Source organism: Myotis nattereri (assembly GCF_964212035.1).
Source record: "Myotis nattereri genome assembly, chromosome: 8".
NCBI lineage: Eukaryota > Metazoa > Chordata > Mammalia > Chiroptera > Vespertilionidae > Myotis > Myotis nattereri.
Window position 1 is genome coordinate 54377084 of NC_138083.1, and position 18839 is coordinate 54395922.

At 54.7% G+C, this 18839-nt stretch overlaps 1 protein-coding gene across 1 annotated transcript in view; it reads left to right on the forward strand.

The window, feature by feature from the left end:
* The window catches only part of ATP9B (ATPase phospholipid transporting 9B (putative)), a 146534-nt gene extending 138495 nt beyond the window's left edge, over positions 1-8039 (forward strand). The window contains exons 27-29 of the mRNA XM_081097101.1: positions 5100-5157; positions 5749-5952; positions 7546-8039. Of these exons, the coding sequence (XP_080953227.1) occupies positions 5100-5157; positions 5749-5952; positions 7546-7682 (399 nt within the window). The 3' untranslated portion in view covers positions 7683-8039. The remainder of the gene's footprint in view (positions 1-5099; positions 5158-5748; positions 5953-7545) is intronic.
* The last annotated feature ends 10800 nt before the right edge of the window (positions 8040-18839 follow it).

Genomic DNA, 18839 nt, shown 5'->3' on the forward strand with positions numbered 1-18839 from the left:
CAACGCTGAGAGCAAAGTCCACTAACCCTCAAATAAATTTAGGTTTACAGTTGATCATCTGTTTCTAAGTCAACAGCGGCATATGGGGCAGCAAAGAAGGAACCTCACTGAGGAGAAACCAGCGGCCTGCAGCCCCAGATCCCTGTCCAGTCCGATTGGTGCTGAGTTTGATTTCGTGGAGCTGCTGTGAGGATCTGTGTACAAAATCCCATATTACTCTCATAGGACATAAATAGAGCTAGCTCACCAGTGTAGTATAAAATAAGATAAAATAGCAAGCATATGGTCATGATGATAATATTGTGAATATTACAACTAGAAGAAAAAGGTTTTGGGTTAATCTTCTGAAATGGTGAAATCATTACCATTCAGTGAAATAGAATAGGATAAGAGATTCAAAACACACAGGAAGCTATTGCAAACATTGTGATTTTAGTAGATTATATCCCTGTTTCCAAGCCTTCAGAGACACTTACATACTGCTCACAGATATACAGGGAAATAAACTTTTATGTAGAATATAAGTTAGGTGACCTACCCTGAAAATGGACAGTTGAGTCTCAGTGGAGTTGAGGTCACTGCAGGTCAGCCCAGGCCAGTTGCCCAATAGTCAGTGTGGGATTCTCAGCAGCTCAGTCTGCACCTGATGGTCACTGGCAGTGAGGCAGCAGGCACATTGGCCTCCTGTGTTTAGGGCTTAGATCAGGGGTGGGCAAACTTTTTGACTCGAGGGCCACAATGGGTTCTTAAACTGGACCGGAGGGCCGGAACAAAAGCATGGATGGAGTGTTTGTGTGAACTAATATAAATTCAAAGTAAACAGCATTACATAAAAGGGTACGGTCTTTTTTTTTTTTTAGTTTTATTCATTTCAAACGGGCCGGATCTGGCCCGCGGGCCGTAATTTGCCCACGGCTGGCTTAGACTGTGCCCACCAGCATCCCTCGATGGCTATGGGAGTCACTCCAGTGGCAGAACATTTCACAGGGTCACTAGCCCCTGAGCTGAGCAACTGACTCCTCTCAACCGTAAAGTCCATGCCATTGGCTGATGCGTTAAACATGCGGGAACACCAGAAACCTTGTTCAAGTCTAAGTTGGATCTAAGGTGCTAGCTTCCCATTCTGTCATGCTGACGAGCGATTTAGAATATTTCAGTGCCCTAAGTCAGGACACTGAGTCTTTTTATAACGGCTTAGTCACTTCTTTTCTCCAGGCTCCTTTTCTGTCAGATCCAAAACCTATGCTTCTTGTCCTTGTAGTATGTATGTCTTTAAAAATCTCATACACATCCCGTCCTTTGAAAACGAAGTAGCATTAACATGCTCACTTGGTGAGAACCGAGCTGCTTCTCCTCTTGGCGCTGGAGAGAGTTTGTGACGCTGGACGCTCAGCCAAGCCAGTCTGAGTGCGGTGCTGGCAGGGATTGGGCAGTGCGTCTGTGAGTCTGTCTGTGGCAGGTGTGGTGAGGGTGCTGTGCGGGGCTGGTGAAGGCGTGTGAGACGTGGCTCCTGGCCCAGCAGCCCACGTGCAGCCAGAGGGAAACCTGAGTGCAGGCCAGGGAAACGGTAGCTGCGCAGCAGCACATGGAATAAGCAGGCAGGTGTTCGTACTGTCCAGGGACTGATCTGTCTAGTGAGCTGTGAGCAGAAATCGGGTCATAGAGAGCGTGAAACACCTTCAGAGGTCAGGCATGCAGAGGGCACCTCCGGGCAAAGCGGAGGAAAGCACTGTGCTTTGAAATAAGTGTCTGTGCTTGTACCTCTTTGTAAACGGTCTCTGGTCTGGGGGTGAGCGGCCAGGCATCGCGGGTCTGGCTTACTGTCCGACGAGATGCCCGGAGCTGCTGTGCACACCATGCCGCCTCGGGGCTTCGCACGGGGAAGCAGGGTCTGCTCTGTCAGTATTTGAACCAATTAAACAAAGATGTGACTGCTCCTTCTTGCCAACACCACAGCATCTTCATTCCTACAGAAAACGATGTGATCGTGACAGTAATACTTAGGTGTCCCTTGGTGCAGTCACTGCTGAGGCGCTGGGTGCTACAGGACATGGTGTGTGCTCATTGCTCTCCTGTCTGCAGGCAGCTCTGTGGTCCTGAGGGCCAGGACCTCTTGTGAAAAGCCCTGCGCCTGGGCCCAGGGTCAGGACTAAGATATGTGAGTGCCAGAGCGCTGCCTCAGCAGAGCCAGAATGTCTCAGACGTCAGCTATGAATTCAGTTCCCAGCTCATGGTTTTCTATTGATGATAAAGTAAACTGCTAACAGAGAGACATCTGGATGTAGTTGTGCTAATTGTCAAGACACCAAGTAGGTGAAACCTACTGTCCCTGGTAAAAGTCTTTGAACCGTCAGACATTCACTATCTCCATTTTCTGTTGAACATTTTCAACATGGTTTAACTTTTGAAATGTATATTTGCATCCTTATATAATTTTTAAAATAATAGTGATAAGGCGGGGAAAGGACATTAAAGGCATAGACATTAGAAGGAAAAAATAAAAATATCTGTGCTGTCGCCATAGTAGTCTGGGTAGAAAGTCTCAAGTGATCCACACAAACCTTTTAGACGAGGTCTGGGAAGGTGCAGGACCACGGAAACCTGTGGCTAGCGGTGAACAAACAGCACTGTCATAGCGTAAGACGGGTCCTCAAACTTTTTAAACGGGGCCAGTTCACTGTCCCTCAGACCATTGGAGGGCCGGACTATAGTTTTAAAAAAAACTATGAACAAATTCCTATGCACACAGCGGCAGCAAAAACACCCGGCGGGCCACAGTTTGAGGACCCCTGGCGTAAGATGTGACGTACTCGGTATAACCAGCAAACGCACACAGGGTGTACACGCTGAGAGCTCTACGCCACCGAGGAGGAAACGTGAAGAAAGTGTAAATGGGTGCTCACAGGCTGGGAGACACGAGGTTGAAGGATCGTGACCAGCAGATTCTAAGATTTATATGGACAGTTAAGGGAATAGAACCACCGAACAGTTTCGGAAAAGAACGAGATTGGAAGACTTTCTGTGAAACAGCAGTCACAGCACAGGACAGACAGGGAGAGTGGCCTGGAATTGAAAGCCCAGAAATACAGCCAAGTGCAACAGCCGGTCTTGGACAAACATGAAAGGAAACACGGAGGAGGAAGGGTCGTCTTGTCAGCAGCCGATGTGCTCACAACTGGGCACCCACAGGCAGGAGCGGACCCTTCACCCGCGTCCATGCCTGCCATGGAAATGCCCTCAGGATGGCTGAGGGCCTGACTGTGAAAGGTGAGACTAAACCGTGCAGAAGAAAACATACTCGACCATGATCAGGCAGAGCTTTAGGTAGAGGATCAGAGCATGACTCCTAAAGGACGAAATGGGTGAATTGGACTTGATCATCATTCAACACTGCTGTTCTGTGCATGGCTGTTCGGGAAGTGAAAGGACAAACACAGACGTCAGGAAGTATCTGCAGGTGGCACCTCTGACGGAGGACTTGTACCAGGATATACAGAGAACGTCCAAACTCAAAAAGAACAGAATTCAGTTCTTCAGTGGACAGGAGACCTTGGCTGACACCACGCTGACGATGACGATGTGCAGGCGCAAGTAAGCTCACAAAAATGCTCAGGGCCTGTCATAGGGAATTAAAATTAAACCAGAGACGTGAAGTCTGAGAATGCAAAACCCTGGAATACCAGCACCACCACGTGCTTGGATGGGCACCAGCAGGGGCCCCTCTCACTGCTGGAGGATGCCAGCAGCCCAGCCCCTTGGGAACACGGCTCGGCCGTGTCTTACAAAGTGAAGCGTGCACTTACCATCAACCCAGCAGCCCCAAGAGGAAGAACGTGGTGGTTCACACAGAACCCTGTGCACCGAGCTTGTTGGCACCGTTGTCCTAATTGCTCAGCCTGGGAACGGCCAGGTGTCCTTCGCCCAGTGACGCTGCCACACACGGGACAGTGAGAGGGTAGGGGGAGCCCTCTCAACAGCACAGCTGAAGCTGAAGTGCGCTTGGCCACACAGAAGGCAGGCTCAGAAGTGTGTGATCCCAACATGTGACCCTCTGGGGTGGGGAGCAGGTCAGTGACTGTCCAGGTTCGGGCAGGAGGGGGCTGACAGGGCATTGGCAAGAGAGCTCTCAGCTCGGCTTGGGGGCCTGTCGTGTCTGTGTTGGTCAAAACTCACAGAAGTGGAACCACAGATGGATGGGACACAGACTGTGACAAATGCGTCTCACCCCAGGAGAGACGAGTCACCTCCATGCTGGCGGGGGCGGGCGGGGGAGGACTGTGCAGTGGTTCCTGGGAAAGTGTCTGACCGAGTCTGCAACAAGGCTGGGGGCAGGGAGCTCACAGGAGCCCTGGGTCGCAGCCGGTGAGCGTCTCGCAGGAAAACTACTCTGAACACATGGGTGGCACGTGTTGGCTGACGAGAGGCGAGGCCAGAGCTGAAGGAAGGACAGAAGGGCTCACTGTGCCCGGTGAGGCACAGGCAGAAGGAACCAGGGCATGCACGAGTGCGGGTGTGCGGGGGCCCATCCTCACCCATGCCCAGAAAGAGGGTGCACTCGGACCACTGGGTAGTGACAGCAGGGACCAACCTGAGAGCTCCCGGTGAGCGACAGGAGCTGCACGCGGCCCTCGGGGATCAGGAACTGGGACTTTGAGAAACCAAGCCGCAGACAGGAAACAAAAGCCACAGTGAGTGAAGCTCAGGAACATGCGACGCTTCTGCAACTGCCTCTGCCTCATCCTCATCTTTGTCCTCACACACCAGGTGGCACACATGTCAGCCCCGGCTTCTCCCAGTCACCCTCGGGCTGAGTCAGAGCTGCTGGTTCCTGGGGTTCCTGCCCCAGCCCTGCACACATACCCACCGCCCCTCAGTAGGTGCTTCCGGTCAGTTCCCACAGCACTGCCCCAGCTTAATTGCCTGGACAGACCTGTCCCAGAGGCTCAGAGAGGCCGCACCTGTTCCCCCTGAGTGCACAGATGGGAGCTCTGACACAGCAGTGGTGGGAGGCCGTGTCTGAGTGGGCCTGGGCCTGCAGGAGTCACCCGGCTGAGCCCCGTGAGATGCGGTGGTTAACTCGCTCTCTCCCTTTTCCCCAGGGCCGGTCCTTGTCCTTTAAGACATTCCTTGTCTGGGTGTTAATCAGCATTTACCAAGGTAAGAGCCCGCTGCTCCTGCAGTGACGCAGCGCCTGTCTCCTGTCCCACCCGCAACCACATTCCTGTCCACCTCGTGATCGCCCCTCTGCCGCTGTCTGCCAGGCCCTTCACTGTGCAGTGCAGCATTTTCTAACCGATGAGTGCCACCTAAAAACTTACCTGTTTTTAATGAAATGTAAACCCAGAAACATTTTACCAAGCACTTATCACAGTGGTTCTTTCCAGGAGAGACAGCGGGGCATGGAGAATCTGAGTCGAGTCGTCACAGGTTGCTGGCCGCCCTGTGTAGTTCCAGACAAATGAGAGGCGGTTGAAAGTGAGATTACTAGAGGCCAGGCTTACCGCATCGAGACGCAGGCGGCCTGCGCTAACTGGGGTGGAGGCCTGCTCTCCAGGTCCTTCATTCATAAGCCAGAGTTTAAGAGGATCGTCCGTGGGAGGTTGGGACATTCGTTGCCCATGTCTCTGTTAGAAACACCAGCCAGCTCTTCATGGCCCTTATTCTAGCGCCTCACATAGTAACAGGATCTCCAGTCCGAGCAGAAGTCCGTCATGTAAAAGCCACCCTCGTCGCCCTTGTGTATTCCAGGCGGCATTCTCATGTACGGGGCGCTGGTGCTTTTTGAGTCGGAGTTTGTCCACGTCGTGGCCATCTCGTTCACGGCCCTCATCCTCACTGAGCTGCTGATGGTGGCACTGACGGTCCGCACGTGGCACTGGCTGATGGTCGTGGCCGAGTTCCTCAGCCTCGGCTGCTACGTGGCCTCTCTGGCTTTTCTAAATGAGTATTTTGGTAAGTTGCCTTGGAATTGTTTTTGGATAATTGTTTCTGATTTTTAAACATTTTTTTTATTATTACTTCTTCATACATTGTCTAAATCGCAGATCACAGTAAAACCCACATCAGAAAGCTTCAAACACAAGCTTATTTGGGGGAAAGATTAAACTCCTTATAATTTATAAAATCAAGGTATTCACCATCGTGGCTTTTAGATAGTGACCGTGACATGGAGACCCCTTCACACCAGGGCTCTGTGGGTTGGCAGCTCCCGCCATCCTCTCGCACACACAGGGCACCGTGTTCATGGCCTCAGCCCCACCAGCAGGCCAGCTGCCAGCACAGTCGTGCCAGCCCCTCGCCAGCACTATGGCATGGCATCACTGGCGCCTGTTTCCCACTCAGTGGTCCCCCCTCCCCCCCACCCTTCCAGCTCTGCCATCCCCAGCCAGAGGCCGTGATGCTGGATGAGAGCTGATGGTAACTGAGACCCTGGACGAGTGTCAGGCGGTGGCTGTCCCCATGCTCTCCAGCCAGACTCGCCTCATCTTCACACTCTCAGGTGACCTCTGAAGCTTCTCTTTTGAGCTCAGGGTCCCAGGAATGACTGCCATCACAGGCACAGGCCTGGTGGCAGCTGGCACATGACAGTCCTCCACCCCTGCCCGAGACAGCACCACTGCAGCCCGCCCTCACCTGACCCTGGTCAAACCCTGCTCATCAGTCACCCTCCCAGTTCCAGGCCTTTCTAGCCAGCGTCTGAGAGAGGTTTCCCTGTGCGGCCCCAGCTGGTGGATGTGTCCGACAGGACTTGTGAGACTCTTTAAGGTTTAAATCTGGCAAAGAGAAGAGAAGGAGTGTGGTCCATGCCCCAGGTGGCAGTGGGGATGGTGACTGTTCCCGCTGCAGTAGAACGCAGGGCAGGGCTGCTCAGGGACCGTGGGGCCCCGCCTCTCCTGCCAGACCCAGCTGTGCAGCAGGTTTGCAGGAGGGGAAATGTGCCCGCCCCAATGGAATGTCACTGAGCACCACGGTGCAGGGACGCATCAGGAGGTCTCGTCCCACCTCTGACAACACACGGGGTTTCTGCCACTTGGAGAAGCGAACACTGTAAATGTCTGGTTTTTCATGTGCCTCTTCCCATAAGAAAGTCGGACAGACCCACCGTTAGGCTGCAGGTCTGTCACAGCGCCTGTGCAGGGCCACTGCTGGGCTTCCCTGGCCGAGGCCAAGGGACAGGAAGGACAGGCGAGCAGTGACAGCACCGCCTGCTGTGTCCCTGCCCCTGCAGCCCAGCGGCTGTCCCTGGAGAAGTTGGGCCTGGCCATCTGACACGTCACAGGGTCCCTCCTGCTGCCGGGGTTCCTCTGGGACCAGCACTCAGGCGCCGAGTGGCTGCTACCGCCCGGCCTTGGGTGGCGCAGGTCACACTCTCTAATATTGTGCTCTCATTACTCCCGTTAAGAGAATTCATTCTCCCTGATACGCAGGCAAAGCAGTGCTTCATAAAGAAGCCTACAGTCCAGTCCGCGAGGCCCCTCTGAGGTGCGCTGCAGGTGTGTGGCCTCCCTGACCGCCTCTCACACTCGCCTGTGTTTCTCCCTACAGACCTTGCCTTTATCACAACCATGACCTTCCTGTGGAAGGTGTCAGCCATCACCGTGGTCAGCTGCCTCCCGCTCTACGTCCTCAAGTACTTGAAGCGCAAGCTCTCCCCACCCAGCTACTCCAAGCTGACCTCCTAGCACAAGCGCCTCTGGCACCATGGGCTCCGTGGATACAGGTGTGCGGTGGCTGCTGGGACAGGAGGACGAGCACGGAGCCCAAGGAGCTCCCCCAGCGCAGGGGCTGCTGCAGGAGGCACCTCCCATGCAAGGCAGCACCCCATTCCTTCCTTTTCATATCGGACTGGCTTCCACTTCCATGGCAAATGAGCTCTAATTATTTCACTGTTACTGTAAAGCATTCATCTTACTCTGGTTTCTGAGAATTAAAACAAAAGCTTATTTAATACTCGGCAGTTTCTAAACATTCAAGCGCTTTCTTTGATGTTACAGCAGAAAGTCATTCCTACTTAACTAGAATAAACCCAGGCGCTGAAACGCCGTGTGTGTGTCCTGCAGCTCCTCAGGGGGACGATGTGTGTGTCACCATTGGTCCCTCGACGTGGGGTGGCCCATTCACATGCTCACCTCCTTCCGGCTCAACACTTAGTACTCCAGTGACGTGAGGAGATGGCACCTCACACTCAGCGGGGTCAACCGAGATGGCATTTCTGCGCCTCGTCCCTTGGCAGCTGTGGGACCTGTTTCTGAAGTTCTGTCCTCACTTGTGGGACATCACACTTGACCGTAAAGCCACATCTGCGCTGGGCGCCCTGTCCTTGGCTGCTCAGGTTGCAAACGCACACACACACCTGACCCAGAGCAGGAAGGCCTCTCCCCAAATGTCACCCCCACCTCCAAGTGCCAGGCCTGCTGCTGCTGTTAAACAGCATTTTCACTGGATAAGGAGTTGCCCCCTCCCCCTCCTAGGAAGCACAGGGCGCCTGGGGGTTCCTGGCTGGCGGGTCAGGCTGCCTGACTTTCCTAAGCTGAGGCTGCAGGCCTTGCACCAGGCATTTTGGGTCTGTTTGTGCCCTTCGTGTTCCCAGACCTGGGGGAGGGTGGTGCTGGGCCGGGGGAGGTGTGAGCCCGCCAGGGGTTTGCCCATCGTCTGTAGTGCCCTTGGCCAGGCCCACAGCTACAGTCTGATCCACGAAGCTGGCCAACCACCACACCGGGTGCCTGGCCTCTGCCACAAGCTCGCCTGTGACCTCGGGGAGCCATTCCCAGTGCCGCCACAAGGTGTCGCTATTCACTGGTCTCAACCCAGCAGCCGCGGTGGGGCTTGTGGCTGGCCCCTGCATTAACGTTCCCAGAGGTCCCTCCAGGTCTGGACTGACCTGGACCTCATGCGTCCCCTGCCCCCAAGCTGAGAGCAACAAGCAGGTGATGGTAGCACTGGAACCCAGGCTTCACTGGGTACCCGGCAGCCTGAGGAAGGCGCTTAGGTGGCCACTCCTTTAATACACCACACCCTGTGGCCGCCAACTCGGTTGTGACAAACAGGAATAGGAGCTGAGAAGTGGGAAGGGACACACTGAGCCCTGGGTTCCTGTTGCACCCGACGGAGCGGACAGGTCGGCCAGCTTCAGGAAGCCGAAACTGTGTAATTAGAGTTTTCATCTGAGAAGTGAAGGCAGTGTCCACCTGGGGAACTGCTGTTGGGCCCCAGGGAGCTGGCAGGTGGCGGTCATGCCCGCAAGCAGGGTGTCCTCATGGGGACGTGTGTGCATTGGGCCAGGTGACAGGGCCGTCGGGTCTGCGGGGCACCTGGGTCGTTCATACTTCTAAGCCCTGGAAGCCTCGTCAGCCCCAGAAGTTCTGGCCAGTGGCTGGCCCAGCCCGTAGGACTTGAAGGTTATCTCTGCATTTGGGGACCTGAGACTTGCATTTCAATGGTTTGCTTGTGTCCCTGGATCTTCGGGCTGCTGGGAGCTCCACGGAGAAAGGACCATCCTGGGCGCCCCCCCCCCCCCCCCCCCCGGACACAAGCACACTGGGAATCCACCACCGTGCGCCTTGTGCAGACGCCGAGCTTACAGGTTAGCATAGCAGCTGTCCTCGGGAGGGAGCCAGGTGAGACGGAGGGGGTGCCAGGAATCGAGTCAGGTAATGGCTCTTGTGAGCAGGTGAGAGGGAAGCTGAGGATACAGAGGGGCCAGACAGAGCTGCACAGACCTGGTGGGGGGCTTGGGGCTGAGTGCCAGTGCAGGCAGGGGAGGCCGGCTCACAGGCTGTGTTGCCCACACGCCGGAGAGGTCACGGAGGCCTCACATAGAGGAGGAAGCCACATGGGGACCACCCTCCAGAAGTGTGACCAGCAGGAGGAACCACCCAAAGTCAAGGGAGCCCAGGATGTGGGGAGAGTCTGGCATGTGTTCATGGCTGGTGGTGGGTGCTCACCTGTGAGGCCAGGTGAGCGTCACTGAGGAACAGCTGCAGAGGAGAGACAGACACGGAGCGGGAGAGAGGGGAGGTGAGAGAGACGGGACTGGGAGAGAGACGGGACTGGGAGAGAGCGCTGCAGGGCAGAGAGCAGCTGCTCTGGGGGCTCTGAGGAAGTTGCACGGGTCAGTGGTGGTCTCCAGTGTGTCAGCGTGTTCAGATCACTGGATTTTGGAGCAATTGTGTGGCGGGCAGAGGGACAAGGGTGTGAGTTAGGACAGACTAGTTTGAGGGAAGTGACTGCAGGCAGGGTGAGGGGGTGAGGAGGTGGCCCTGAGCCCCTGCCTCAGTGACACTCAGTCATGTGTGGAGTGGACTGGATGGCTGGATGGACAGACGGAGGAGCAGGCGGGTGGATGGATGACGTGGGGGGGGGGGGAGCGGGGAGTGGGCTGGTCTTGTCCCATGTCAGGGTGGTGGTCACCTGACACTTGATACAGTGAGGGAGGACCTTAGAGGTACAGGGATGTTAGAAGTGATTTTCCCCAGAGCCCAGAGTGTGACTGGAGGCTCTCCGCTCCTCCTGGGAATTTTACCCAAATCTGAGGTGCGCAGGTGCCTAGAGTTTGGGCATGTCCCAGACTGTGGTGAGGAATGCATGGGGGATGAGGATGGGGAGATGGGGGGGGGGACATGCGGGGAGAAGGGGGTGTGGGGACTGTGGGGATATAACAGGCTTGGGGCATCATGGATCCTGGGACCTGGGTCTCAGGTGGAAAGGGTCCTTCAGCAACTCCACCTGGGCCTCACAGTAAAGGTCACTGGGGTCAGAGAGTCAGCAGAGGATCCTCGATATTCCAGCAGAGTTTGGGGGGTCCCTGTGTCCCCGCACAACTCGATCTTGGGGTGCCAGGGAGGATGCCAGCACCCGTCTGGGCAGGTCCACCATGGGTGGACTTTCCTGCCTGTCCCCCCTCCCTGGTGTCCTGAAGTGACCGTGGACTTTGGGGGAAGTTGCACAGACAGCACAGAACTCCAGGGCCGAGGGCCGAGGGCCTAGTCCTGTGGCCCTGGGAAGCCACATGGTGTCCCCACGAGGAGGACTGGCAACTCCCGATTCCCACGGATCCGTTTCTACCCCAGGATCCCGGGAACCTGGCCTTCAGATTTACCGGTGTCCCCTCATGTCCCTCCATCCCGGCGTGCGGGGGCGGGGGGGGCGGTGATACTGGGAAGGGCCCAGGGCATGTGTCCTGAGAACCCAGTGCCCTGCTGGGAGGGTTGGGCCCCCAGTGCCCCCTGGGTGCCGCTGCATGTAATTCCCCAAAATTCCAGCAGGTGGCACTGGAAGCTAAGAAATGCGCACTGGTCACCTGGAGTCTAGACCGGTTTGGGGCCCAGGGTGCTCAGAGCCGGGTCTCTCCCTGAGCTGGAACAACCGGGCCAGAGCCTGTGATCCCTATGGACCCGGTCACCCCACTGAGGAGCCCCACCTTCCTCAGGTGTGGACAGCCACAGCGCCTATCTGCCTGAATGGGAACCATGGTCCGTGGTCATGACAAAAGCTGAGTTCTCAGATCTCCAGGTCCTTCTGGGGAGACCTGCCCCCATGGGTGCTGCCACCTTCTGCTGGCTCCTGCCTACAGCTCCTTCCCAGGGGACACCTCCTGGGAGGCCAGAAGGCTCTGGGGGCCATTGGAGAGGACACTGAGTGGAGCCACGGGGACCCCGGACAGCTGAGGCCTCAAATCCATTTTCCAAAGTCCTACAAACTCTCATTACTAACCTCAGAATTTTCTAAGTCTCATCACCATGCGGCTTGAGAACCAGAGAACCAGAAAATCCTAGCATTTCCAGCTGGCCTGTTGTCAGGGCCTCTGGGCAGAGACACACCCCATGGGCACCCTGTCCTTGGTACTAAACCCCACCCTGAAGACAAAAGTGCCCACACTCTTGAGCCAGAGCTGGGGCTTTGCATCTGTCCCACTCATTAACGGAGGGAGAGGTGGGGGCACTAAAATCAGCTGGACCAGAGCCACGAGATGCTCTTCGAGTCCATCCTCATCCCCACATAGAGGACACAGACCAGGAGCCCCCATCCCCTTGGCCAGGAGCGCCTTAGGGGAGGTAGTCACGGCCCAGGTCTGTGTCCTGAACGCAGCCCCGTGACTAGGGCGAACTCCATGCACGCTCAGTGGGCGCTCTCGCAACACCCCCATGTGTGACAAAACGGGGAGAAACTAGAACGTCAGCGAAAGGACAGTGGGTGAGCTGAGTGGGCAGCCATGGTCCTGGTCACCTCTGATGACCTGGCTGGTTTATGGAGACCCAGTGTCTCAGGATTAAGGTGAAAGCAAGATGGGCAGGACAGGGCTGTGAATTTAGGAGGCAAAAACATGGGCTCGATGCTGATGAGATGGGGGACTGGGGTGCAACAGACCAGCCCAGAAAGTGCCGGCCCAGGAGCTGTGGGTGAGCCTGGGTAGGAGAGAAACCGCCAGTTGGACTTGGACGCGGCGTCAGGAAGAGTGAGAGATCCTCGAAGTGAGAGGGTCACCCGGGGTAGCCAGCTTTCAAAACCCGCCCCGGAGGCCGCCTGGCAGCCTCGGCCTGGACCAGTCTGCTCCCCAGACAACTCCCACCCTCCCCCACCTGTCTGCAGGGCCCTCCCTTGGACCCCAACCCTGACCACAGGCCATGGTGGGCTCCAGGACACCCCTCAGCTCTGACACCAACACAGGGGCTCTGCAGGATGTGTCCTCAGCCCGGGTGGGGGTCCCAAGTCCTTGGAGGAAGCTGGGAGTGGCAGTGATGGGGGAGAAGGTACATGGGCCAGTGGATGTTCGGCTGGTTAGGCCAGTGGGGCCCATGGCCATTTCAGCAATGATGTCCCACTCAGCACAGCCCCCTGCTGCCCTGTGACCCCCACCCCCCAGGCCTTCCCCAGCTGCTCACACTGCCCAAGAGGGTCCGCCAAGGCCTGTCCCAGCCCCACCGGACTGACCAGCTGTCAACTCGGAGGACACCCCTGCCCAACCTGTGAGGACAGCACATGGGGTCAGTCGATGCCTCAGGAGCAGTGAGGCCCCTGCTGTGGGCCCAGTGACAGGACAGTGAGGCCCGTGATTTCCTAGCTGGGCTGAGCCTTTGAGCATCGCAGGTGGGGACGTAACCGTGGCCATGGCGGCCTCAGTGGGACCTGAATCTCAGCCTGTGCTGCCTCGGGCGTGGGAAGCGCCACCCGGGGGCGTGGCCTCCAGCCCCCAAAGCCCTGCCCCACTGTGTCTGGGCCGCTGAGGCTCGGCCGCTGCTCCAGTCTCATCCAGAGCCCACGTCCTCCAGAAGGGAGCATCCCCGAGAACCTGCCCCAGTGCCGCTGTGGCAAGGACACCTGCCAGCCCAGCAGAAGCCGCCATGGGGAATAGCATGCGGGCCCTCAAGCACGGAGTGACCGCCTGACCCAGCAGCCCACCGGTGTCGTCTCCTGGAGGGTTGGAAGCAGCATTATTCAGTGGCCAAATGTGGGAACTTCCCTAATGCCGCGCACGGGCGAGGGGACAACAGCACGTGGTGTGGACATACAATGGGGTTACACACTCTAAAAGGAAGGGAATTCGGGCAAGGGCTCCAAGGTGGGTGGACCCAGAGGACACCCTACCCAGTGAAGCTGGCCCATCACAGCGGCCACACGCCGTGCGATTCCATTGTGTGAGGCGTCTGGAGTGGTCAGAGTCAGACAGCGGCTGGGGCGGAGAACAGTTCATTTGGGAAGACAGGAGAATTCTGTGGGTGGGCGGCGGTGCGGGCTGCACAACTGTGCGAGTGCCCCTAATGCCCCTAATGCCCCTGAGCTGTGCACGCAGGAGCGGCTAAGTCGGGACGTTTTGTTATGTGTATTTTACCGCAATGCCTGTAAGGGACTCTGGCTGTCTGAGAACCAAGCCCAGGTGGAGGAGAGCCGTGCCAACCAGCGCCCACCACCCAGCACCGGCTGCCCACCCAGCACCCGGAGCTCCTGGGGCCACGCGTCCAGGGCCATGGCCCCGAGCTCTTTGGTGTGGGCTTTAAAACTGCATCGTCGCTGAGGGTTCACGTTCATTACACTTTGGCGAGATGCCACTTCCTGTTTCTAAGTAGAAAAAAGGCTCAGTGGCTTGTAAACGGTGGCTGTCGGGGGACATCAAACGCTTCTGACACAGCCTCTTGATGATTTACTTGTAATGAATCAGAAGCACATGGACTAAATTCCCCTTGAAATTCACTCGGGTTTAAAATGAATGGAAAAAGTGCCTTGCAAAGCTTGTTTAGAGCTTTATTGAACCAAACGCACGTTTAAAATAGTTTTGGGAGCCATGGAACCTAGTCCCGGGCAACTCTATCCAGTCCCCGGCCAGAGTCTCCCCAGCACTGCATCCCCAGCACTAATGACCCCGTTCAGATGGAGAAAGGACGCCAGAAGCACAGACTCCCAGGAGTTTAAGAAAAAGGTTACAATACTGTCATTAGAAACTAGTAGCTGCTTTTATTTCGCAAGAGGAGAGAGTTGTGGATTCACAGGTGCAAGCCCCACATCTCACCAGAAGCAAAAGTAACATTTTTCCATGGGGAGGTGTTGAGGAGCAGGTGCCGCAGGCATAGAAAGTGGTCCCTGGGCCTCCACCACCCGCCCCCACCCTCCACCTGCCTCCCCTCCTCCACCTTGCCCTGGACATGGATACTGCTCCAGAGGCCCTCTCATCCTGCAAGTGTGGAACGGAGGAGGCAGAGGCCCACCGAGCAGATGCTGGGCCTTCCTGGGGACTTGCCTGCGGTAGCTGAAGGCTGATGGGAAGGGCCCAGGGAGCTGGGCCTCAAGGGATCAGGGCAGGCGATGCATCTCCAAACCTGTGCGGTAGCTGATGCGGCCAGACCCGCCCGAACCACGTGACCACTCGGGCTACTTGTGCTTCTAAGAGCGACAAGGTAAATGTGAGGAGCCTGGCCAGACCCTGGTGGCAGGCACATCCTGGGGGCAGGTTCACGCAGCTTCAACGCCTTCTTCCTCCGCCCTTGTCACAGAATTGTGTATTTTTCATCTGCCTACGAAGCCCATCTCTCCTGTCCTCACAGATGCACAAGGGGCCCCGGCCAGGTCCCCGAGCTATGGCTCTTGGATGACCCGCGATTCCCAACTCCAACCAGACCAAGCACCAAGGGCAGCAGTCCCTAACGGGGGGGACGCAGGAGGGCGTTCAGGTCCCACGGGAGCAGATGCTCAAATGCTCGTGGATCTGCCTCTGGACTCGCTCTCCTCCACAAGCTCCCCACCCCCACAGCAGGAGAGCGCCTCTGCCCAGCGGCTGCAGGCTCACACCCCTGGGAGCGGGGTCCTTAACAAAGGCTGAGATGGGATGCAGGGGTGCCCACACTGGCCTGGAAGTAAGAGCCCAGTCCAGCGCAGAGGTGCCACTGCCGGGCTGCTAGCCAGGCTCGTAGGGTGTCCTGGGTGGGGGTCACTTCTGGGCCACCCGCACTGAGACAAGGTGGGATGCAGGGTCCTGGAAGGAAATGAAACCACTTGGCATTTGTGCTGGTTCCCTGGGGTCCCCATTAACAAGTGACCACAAACCGGGAGCTTGAAGCAGCAGAAATGCATTCTCTCGGGTTCCAGAGGCCAGAAGCCCAAGATCAAGGCGTCCGCAGGGCTGCGCCCCCCTGGAAGCTGTGGGGGGAGGAGGGGTCCTTCCTGCCTTTTCCAGCTGCTGGGGAGCCCTGGAGGTGGTGGTGAAGGAAAATGGGCCGAGAGTCCTGGGTCCAGTGAAGATGCGGCCTAGGCTGAGGGGAGAATTGGGAGCAGGACCGGGGCGCACGCCCCTCTGGGCAGAACAAGCATCAGACGTGCCTCAGACACCATCCCAGCCGCGGTTTGACCAGGCCCCTTCTGTGGAGGAGCTTACTGCCGGGCATTGTTCAGAACAGCAGAACAGTCACGGTAGGGGGCTGTGAGCTGGGCGTGGCCAAGGAAAGAGAGTCCTACCAAACTCTGTCCTCCCGGGGGGACAGTGGGCACCCAGGAGCCACGGCAGGGTCTGAACACAGTGGGAGGGGAGAGCTTCACTCAGATAATCCAGCCCCTCGCTAAGCAAATAAACAATCAAACAACCACCACCCAGACTGGGAGGGGAGGAGGTACCAGTACCAAAAGGTGCCACAATATATTGTCTAAAATACCCAGTTTTGAACAAAGAAATTACGATGCAGGCAAGAAAAGGCAAGAATGCATGACCCATACATCCTTAAAAAGCAAAACAAAACAAAAGAGATAACCAAAGCTGCCTGCAAGAGGGACCCGATGTTGGATTTAACAGAAAAGTAATTAAAAACATTCGCTGTGACTGTGTTGACAGAACTGGGGAGAAGCTTGATTAAAGAAGTAAAGGATAGAGGATGATGATGTCACATCAAACAGGTGCGATCCATAAAGAGACAGAAACTGTAAAAAGGACCAAATGGAAATTCTGGAGCCAGAAGGGACCACTGAAGCACCAGCTCACTGGAGGGGCCCAAGCAGCAGGTGTGCGCCGGCGGCAGAAGAGGACTGAATGGACCTGGACGGGTCAGTGGAGATGATGGAAGCTGAGAGCAGAGAGAAACAAGAGTGAAGGAAGTCAAGGATGGCCCGGCCGATGTGTCTCAGTGGTTGAGGGTTGACCTATGAACCAGAAGGTCATGGTTCGAGTCCCGGTCAGGGCACATGCCGGGTTGTGGGCTCAGTCCCCAGTAGGGGGCGTGCAGGCAGCAGCCCATCAATGATTCTCTCATCATTGGTGTTCGTAGCTCTCTCTCCCTCACCCTTCCTCTCTGAAATCAATAAAAATATATATATTTTTTTTTTACAAAAGAAGATGACCTCAGAAAAATGTGGGCCAACCTATGGGTAGTGGGGCTACAGGAAGGACAGGGGAGAGAGAAAGGGGAAGAAAAACATTCAAAGAAATGATGGCTGAAAATGTCACAAATTTATCGAAAAACAATAACCTCCACATCCCAAAAGCTCAGTGAACGACAAATTCGGAGACCCACTCATGACACATCTCAGTAAAAATGCCAAAATTTGAAGACAAGGAGCTATCTCAAAGGCAGCAAGAGAAAAATGATGCGTCGCTTACAAGGGAACCCCCATAAGAGCAAGTGTCTTCCCAGCAGATGCAATGCAGGCCTGAAGGCTCTGAGTACCCCAGAATCCTACACTTAGCAAAACTATCTTTCAAAAATGAAGATGAAATGTAGATGTTCCCAGATCAACAAAAACTGATAATTCGCTGCTCGCAGACACACCTTACAATAAACACTAAAGGAATTTCTTCGGGCTGAAAGCAAGTGACTCCAGACAGAAATGGATCCACATGAGAAGAACGGCTCCTGTAAAGGGAATTGTATGATTTTATACAGTACGGATGTGTATTCTTCTTTCTTCTCATAGCTGATTGAAAAAGCAACTGCATAGAATAATGTGCATATAGTGTGATGCTGGGACTATAAATAATAGAAATGTAATGGGCTTCGACCTATCTGCCAATAACAACACAAAAGAAGTGGGTGGAGCAAAGCTGTTTTGGTTAAGGAAGTGGCTGCAGGTGGTAAGGTAATAATTGCTACAATGTGTTGTGGGGTTTGTAGCATCACTATTTGTAATATGTCCAACAGAGAAGGGAGAGAGGGGGCAGGCCTCTGTGGGGTTAAGATGTATATGTGTCACTAACATTAAGCTACTTGCGATATGTTTTTGTTTTGTTGTTAATTCTCACCTGAGGATATTTTTTCCACTGCTTTTCAGAGAGTGGAAGGGAGGGATGTAAGAAGAGGGAGAGAGAGAGAAAAAACAGCATCGATGTGAGAGAGACCAAACCTGAAACCCAGGTACCTGCCCTTGACCAGGAATCGAACCCATGACCCTTTGGTGGTCGAGCCAACACTCTAACCACTGAGAAACAACGGCAAGCTGCTTGTGATGTTAATGTGTGTGGTAAACCAGAACAACCAATATGAAAATAACTTATAAAAAGTTAAAAAAAATCACTAAGTAATTAAAATGCTCCCTTTAGAAAAATACCACTCAACATAAGAGAAAGCAATCAAGAAGGAATAGAGGAACAAAAAAGACATGAGAAAAACAGAAAACAAAACAAGTACAATGGCAGGTGTAAATCCAGGTAACAATATTGGTATGAATTAAACAAGTCAATCAAAGACAGAGATTGTCAAATTGAACAATAAAACACAATCCAACTTTAAGCTGGTTATAGGAAACACACTTTAGATGCGAAGGTGGAAAAAGACAATTATGCAAAGAACAAGTATGGAAAACTGGAGCGGCTGTACTAATGTCTGACAAAGCAGATTTTAACACAAAAAGTTTTCTTAAAGATAAAGAGGGATATTTCATGATAATTGAAGACCAATCCATCAGGAAGACAACAGCAAGTATAAACACATGTGTCCCTAACAACAGAGTTCCAAAATATAGGGTGTCCCACAAATTTGTATACACACAATGTAGATTCTATTACATTTTGAAAATGAAATGTATTTTGATAAACACTGCTTTTATAATTATTCAGTGTGTATACATTTTTGGGACACCCTGTGGATAAAGCAAAACCAGAAGGAATGAAGGGGAAACTTGATGGTGCTACAGAAACACCCCCCCCCCAGAGACATCACTACCCCACTTTCTTTTTTGTTGTTATTAATCTTCATCCAAGGATATTTCTTCCATTGATTTTTAGAGAGAGTGGAAGGGAGGGTGGAGGGGAGAAAGAAACACTGATGTGAGAGTGACACATCGACTAGCTGCCTCCTACACCCGCCCGACCAGGGCTGGGGAATGAACCTGGAACCCAGGGACATGCTCTTGCCCGGGAATCAAACCTG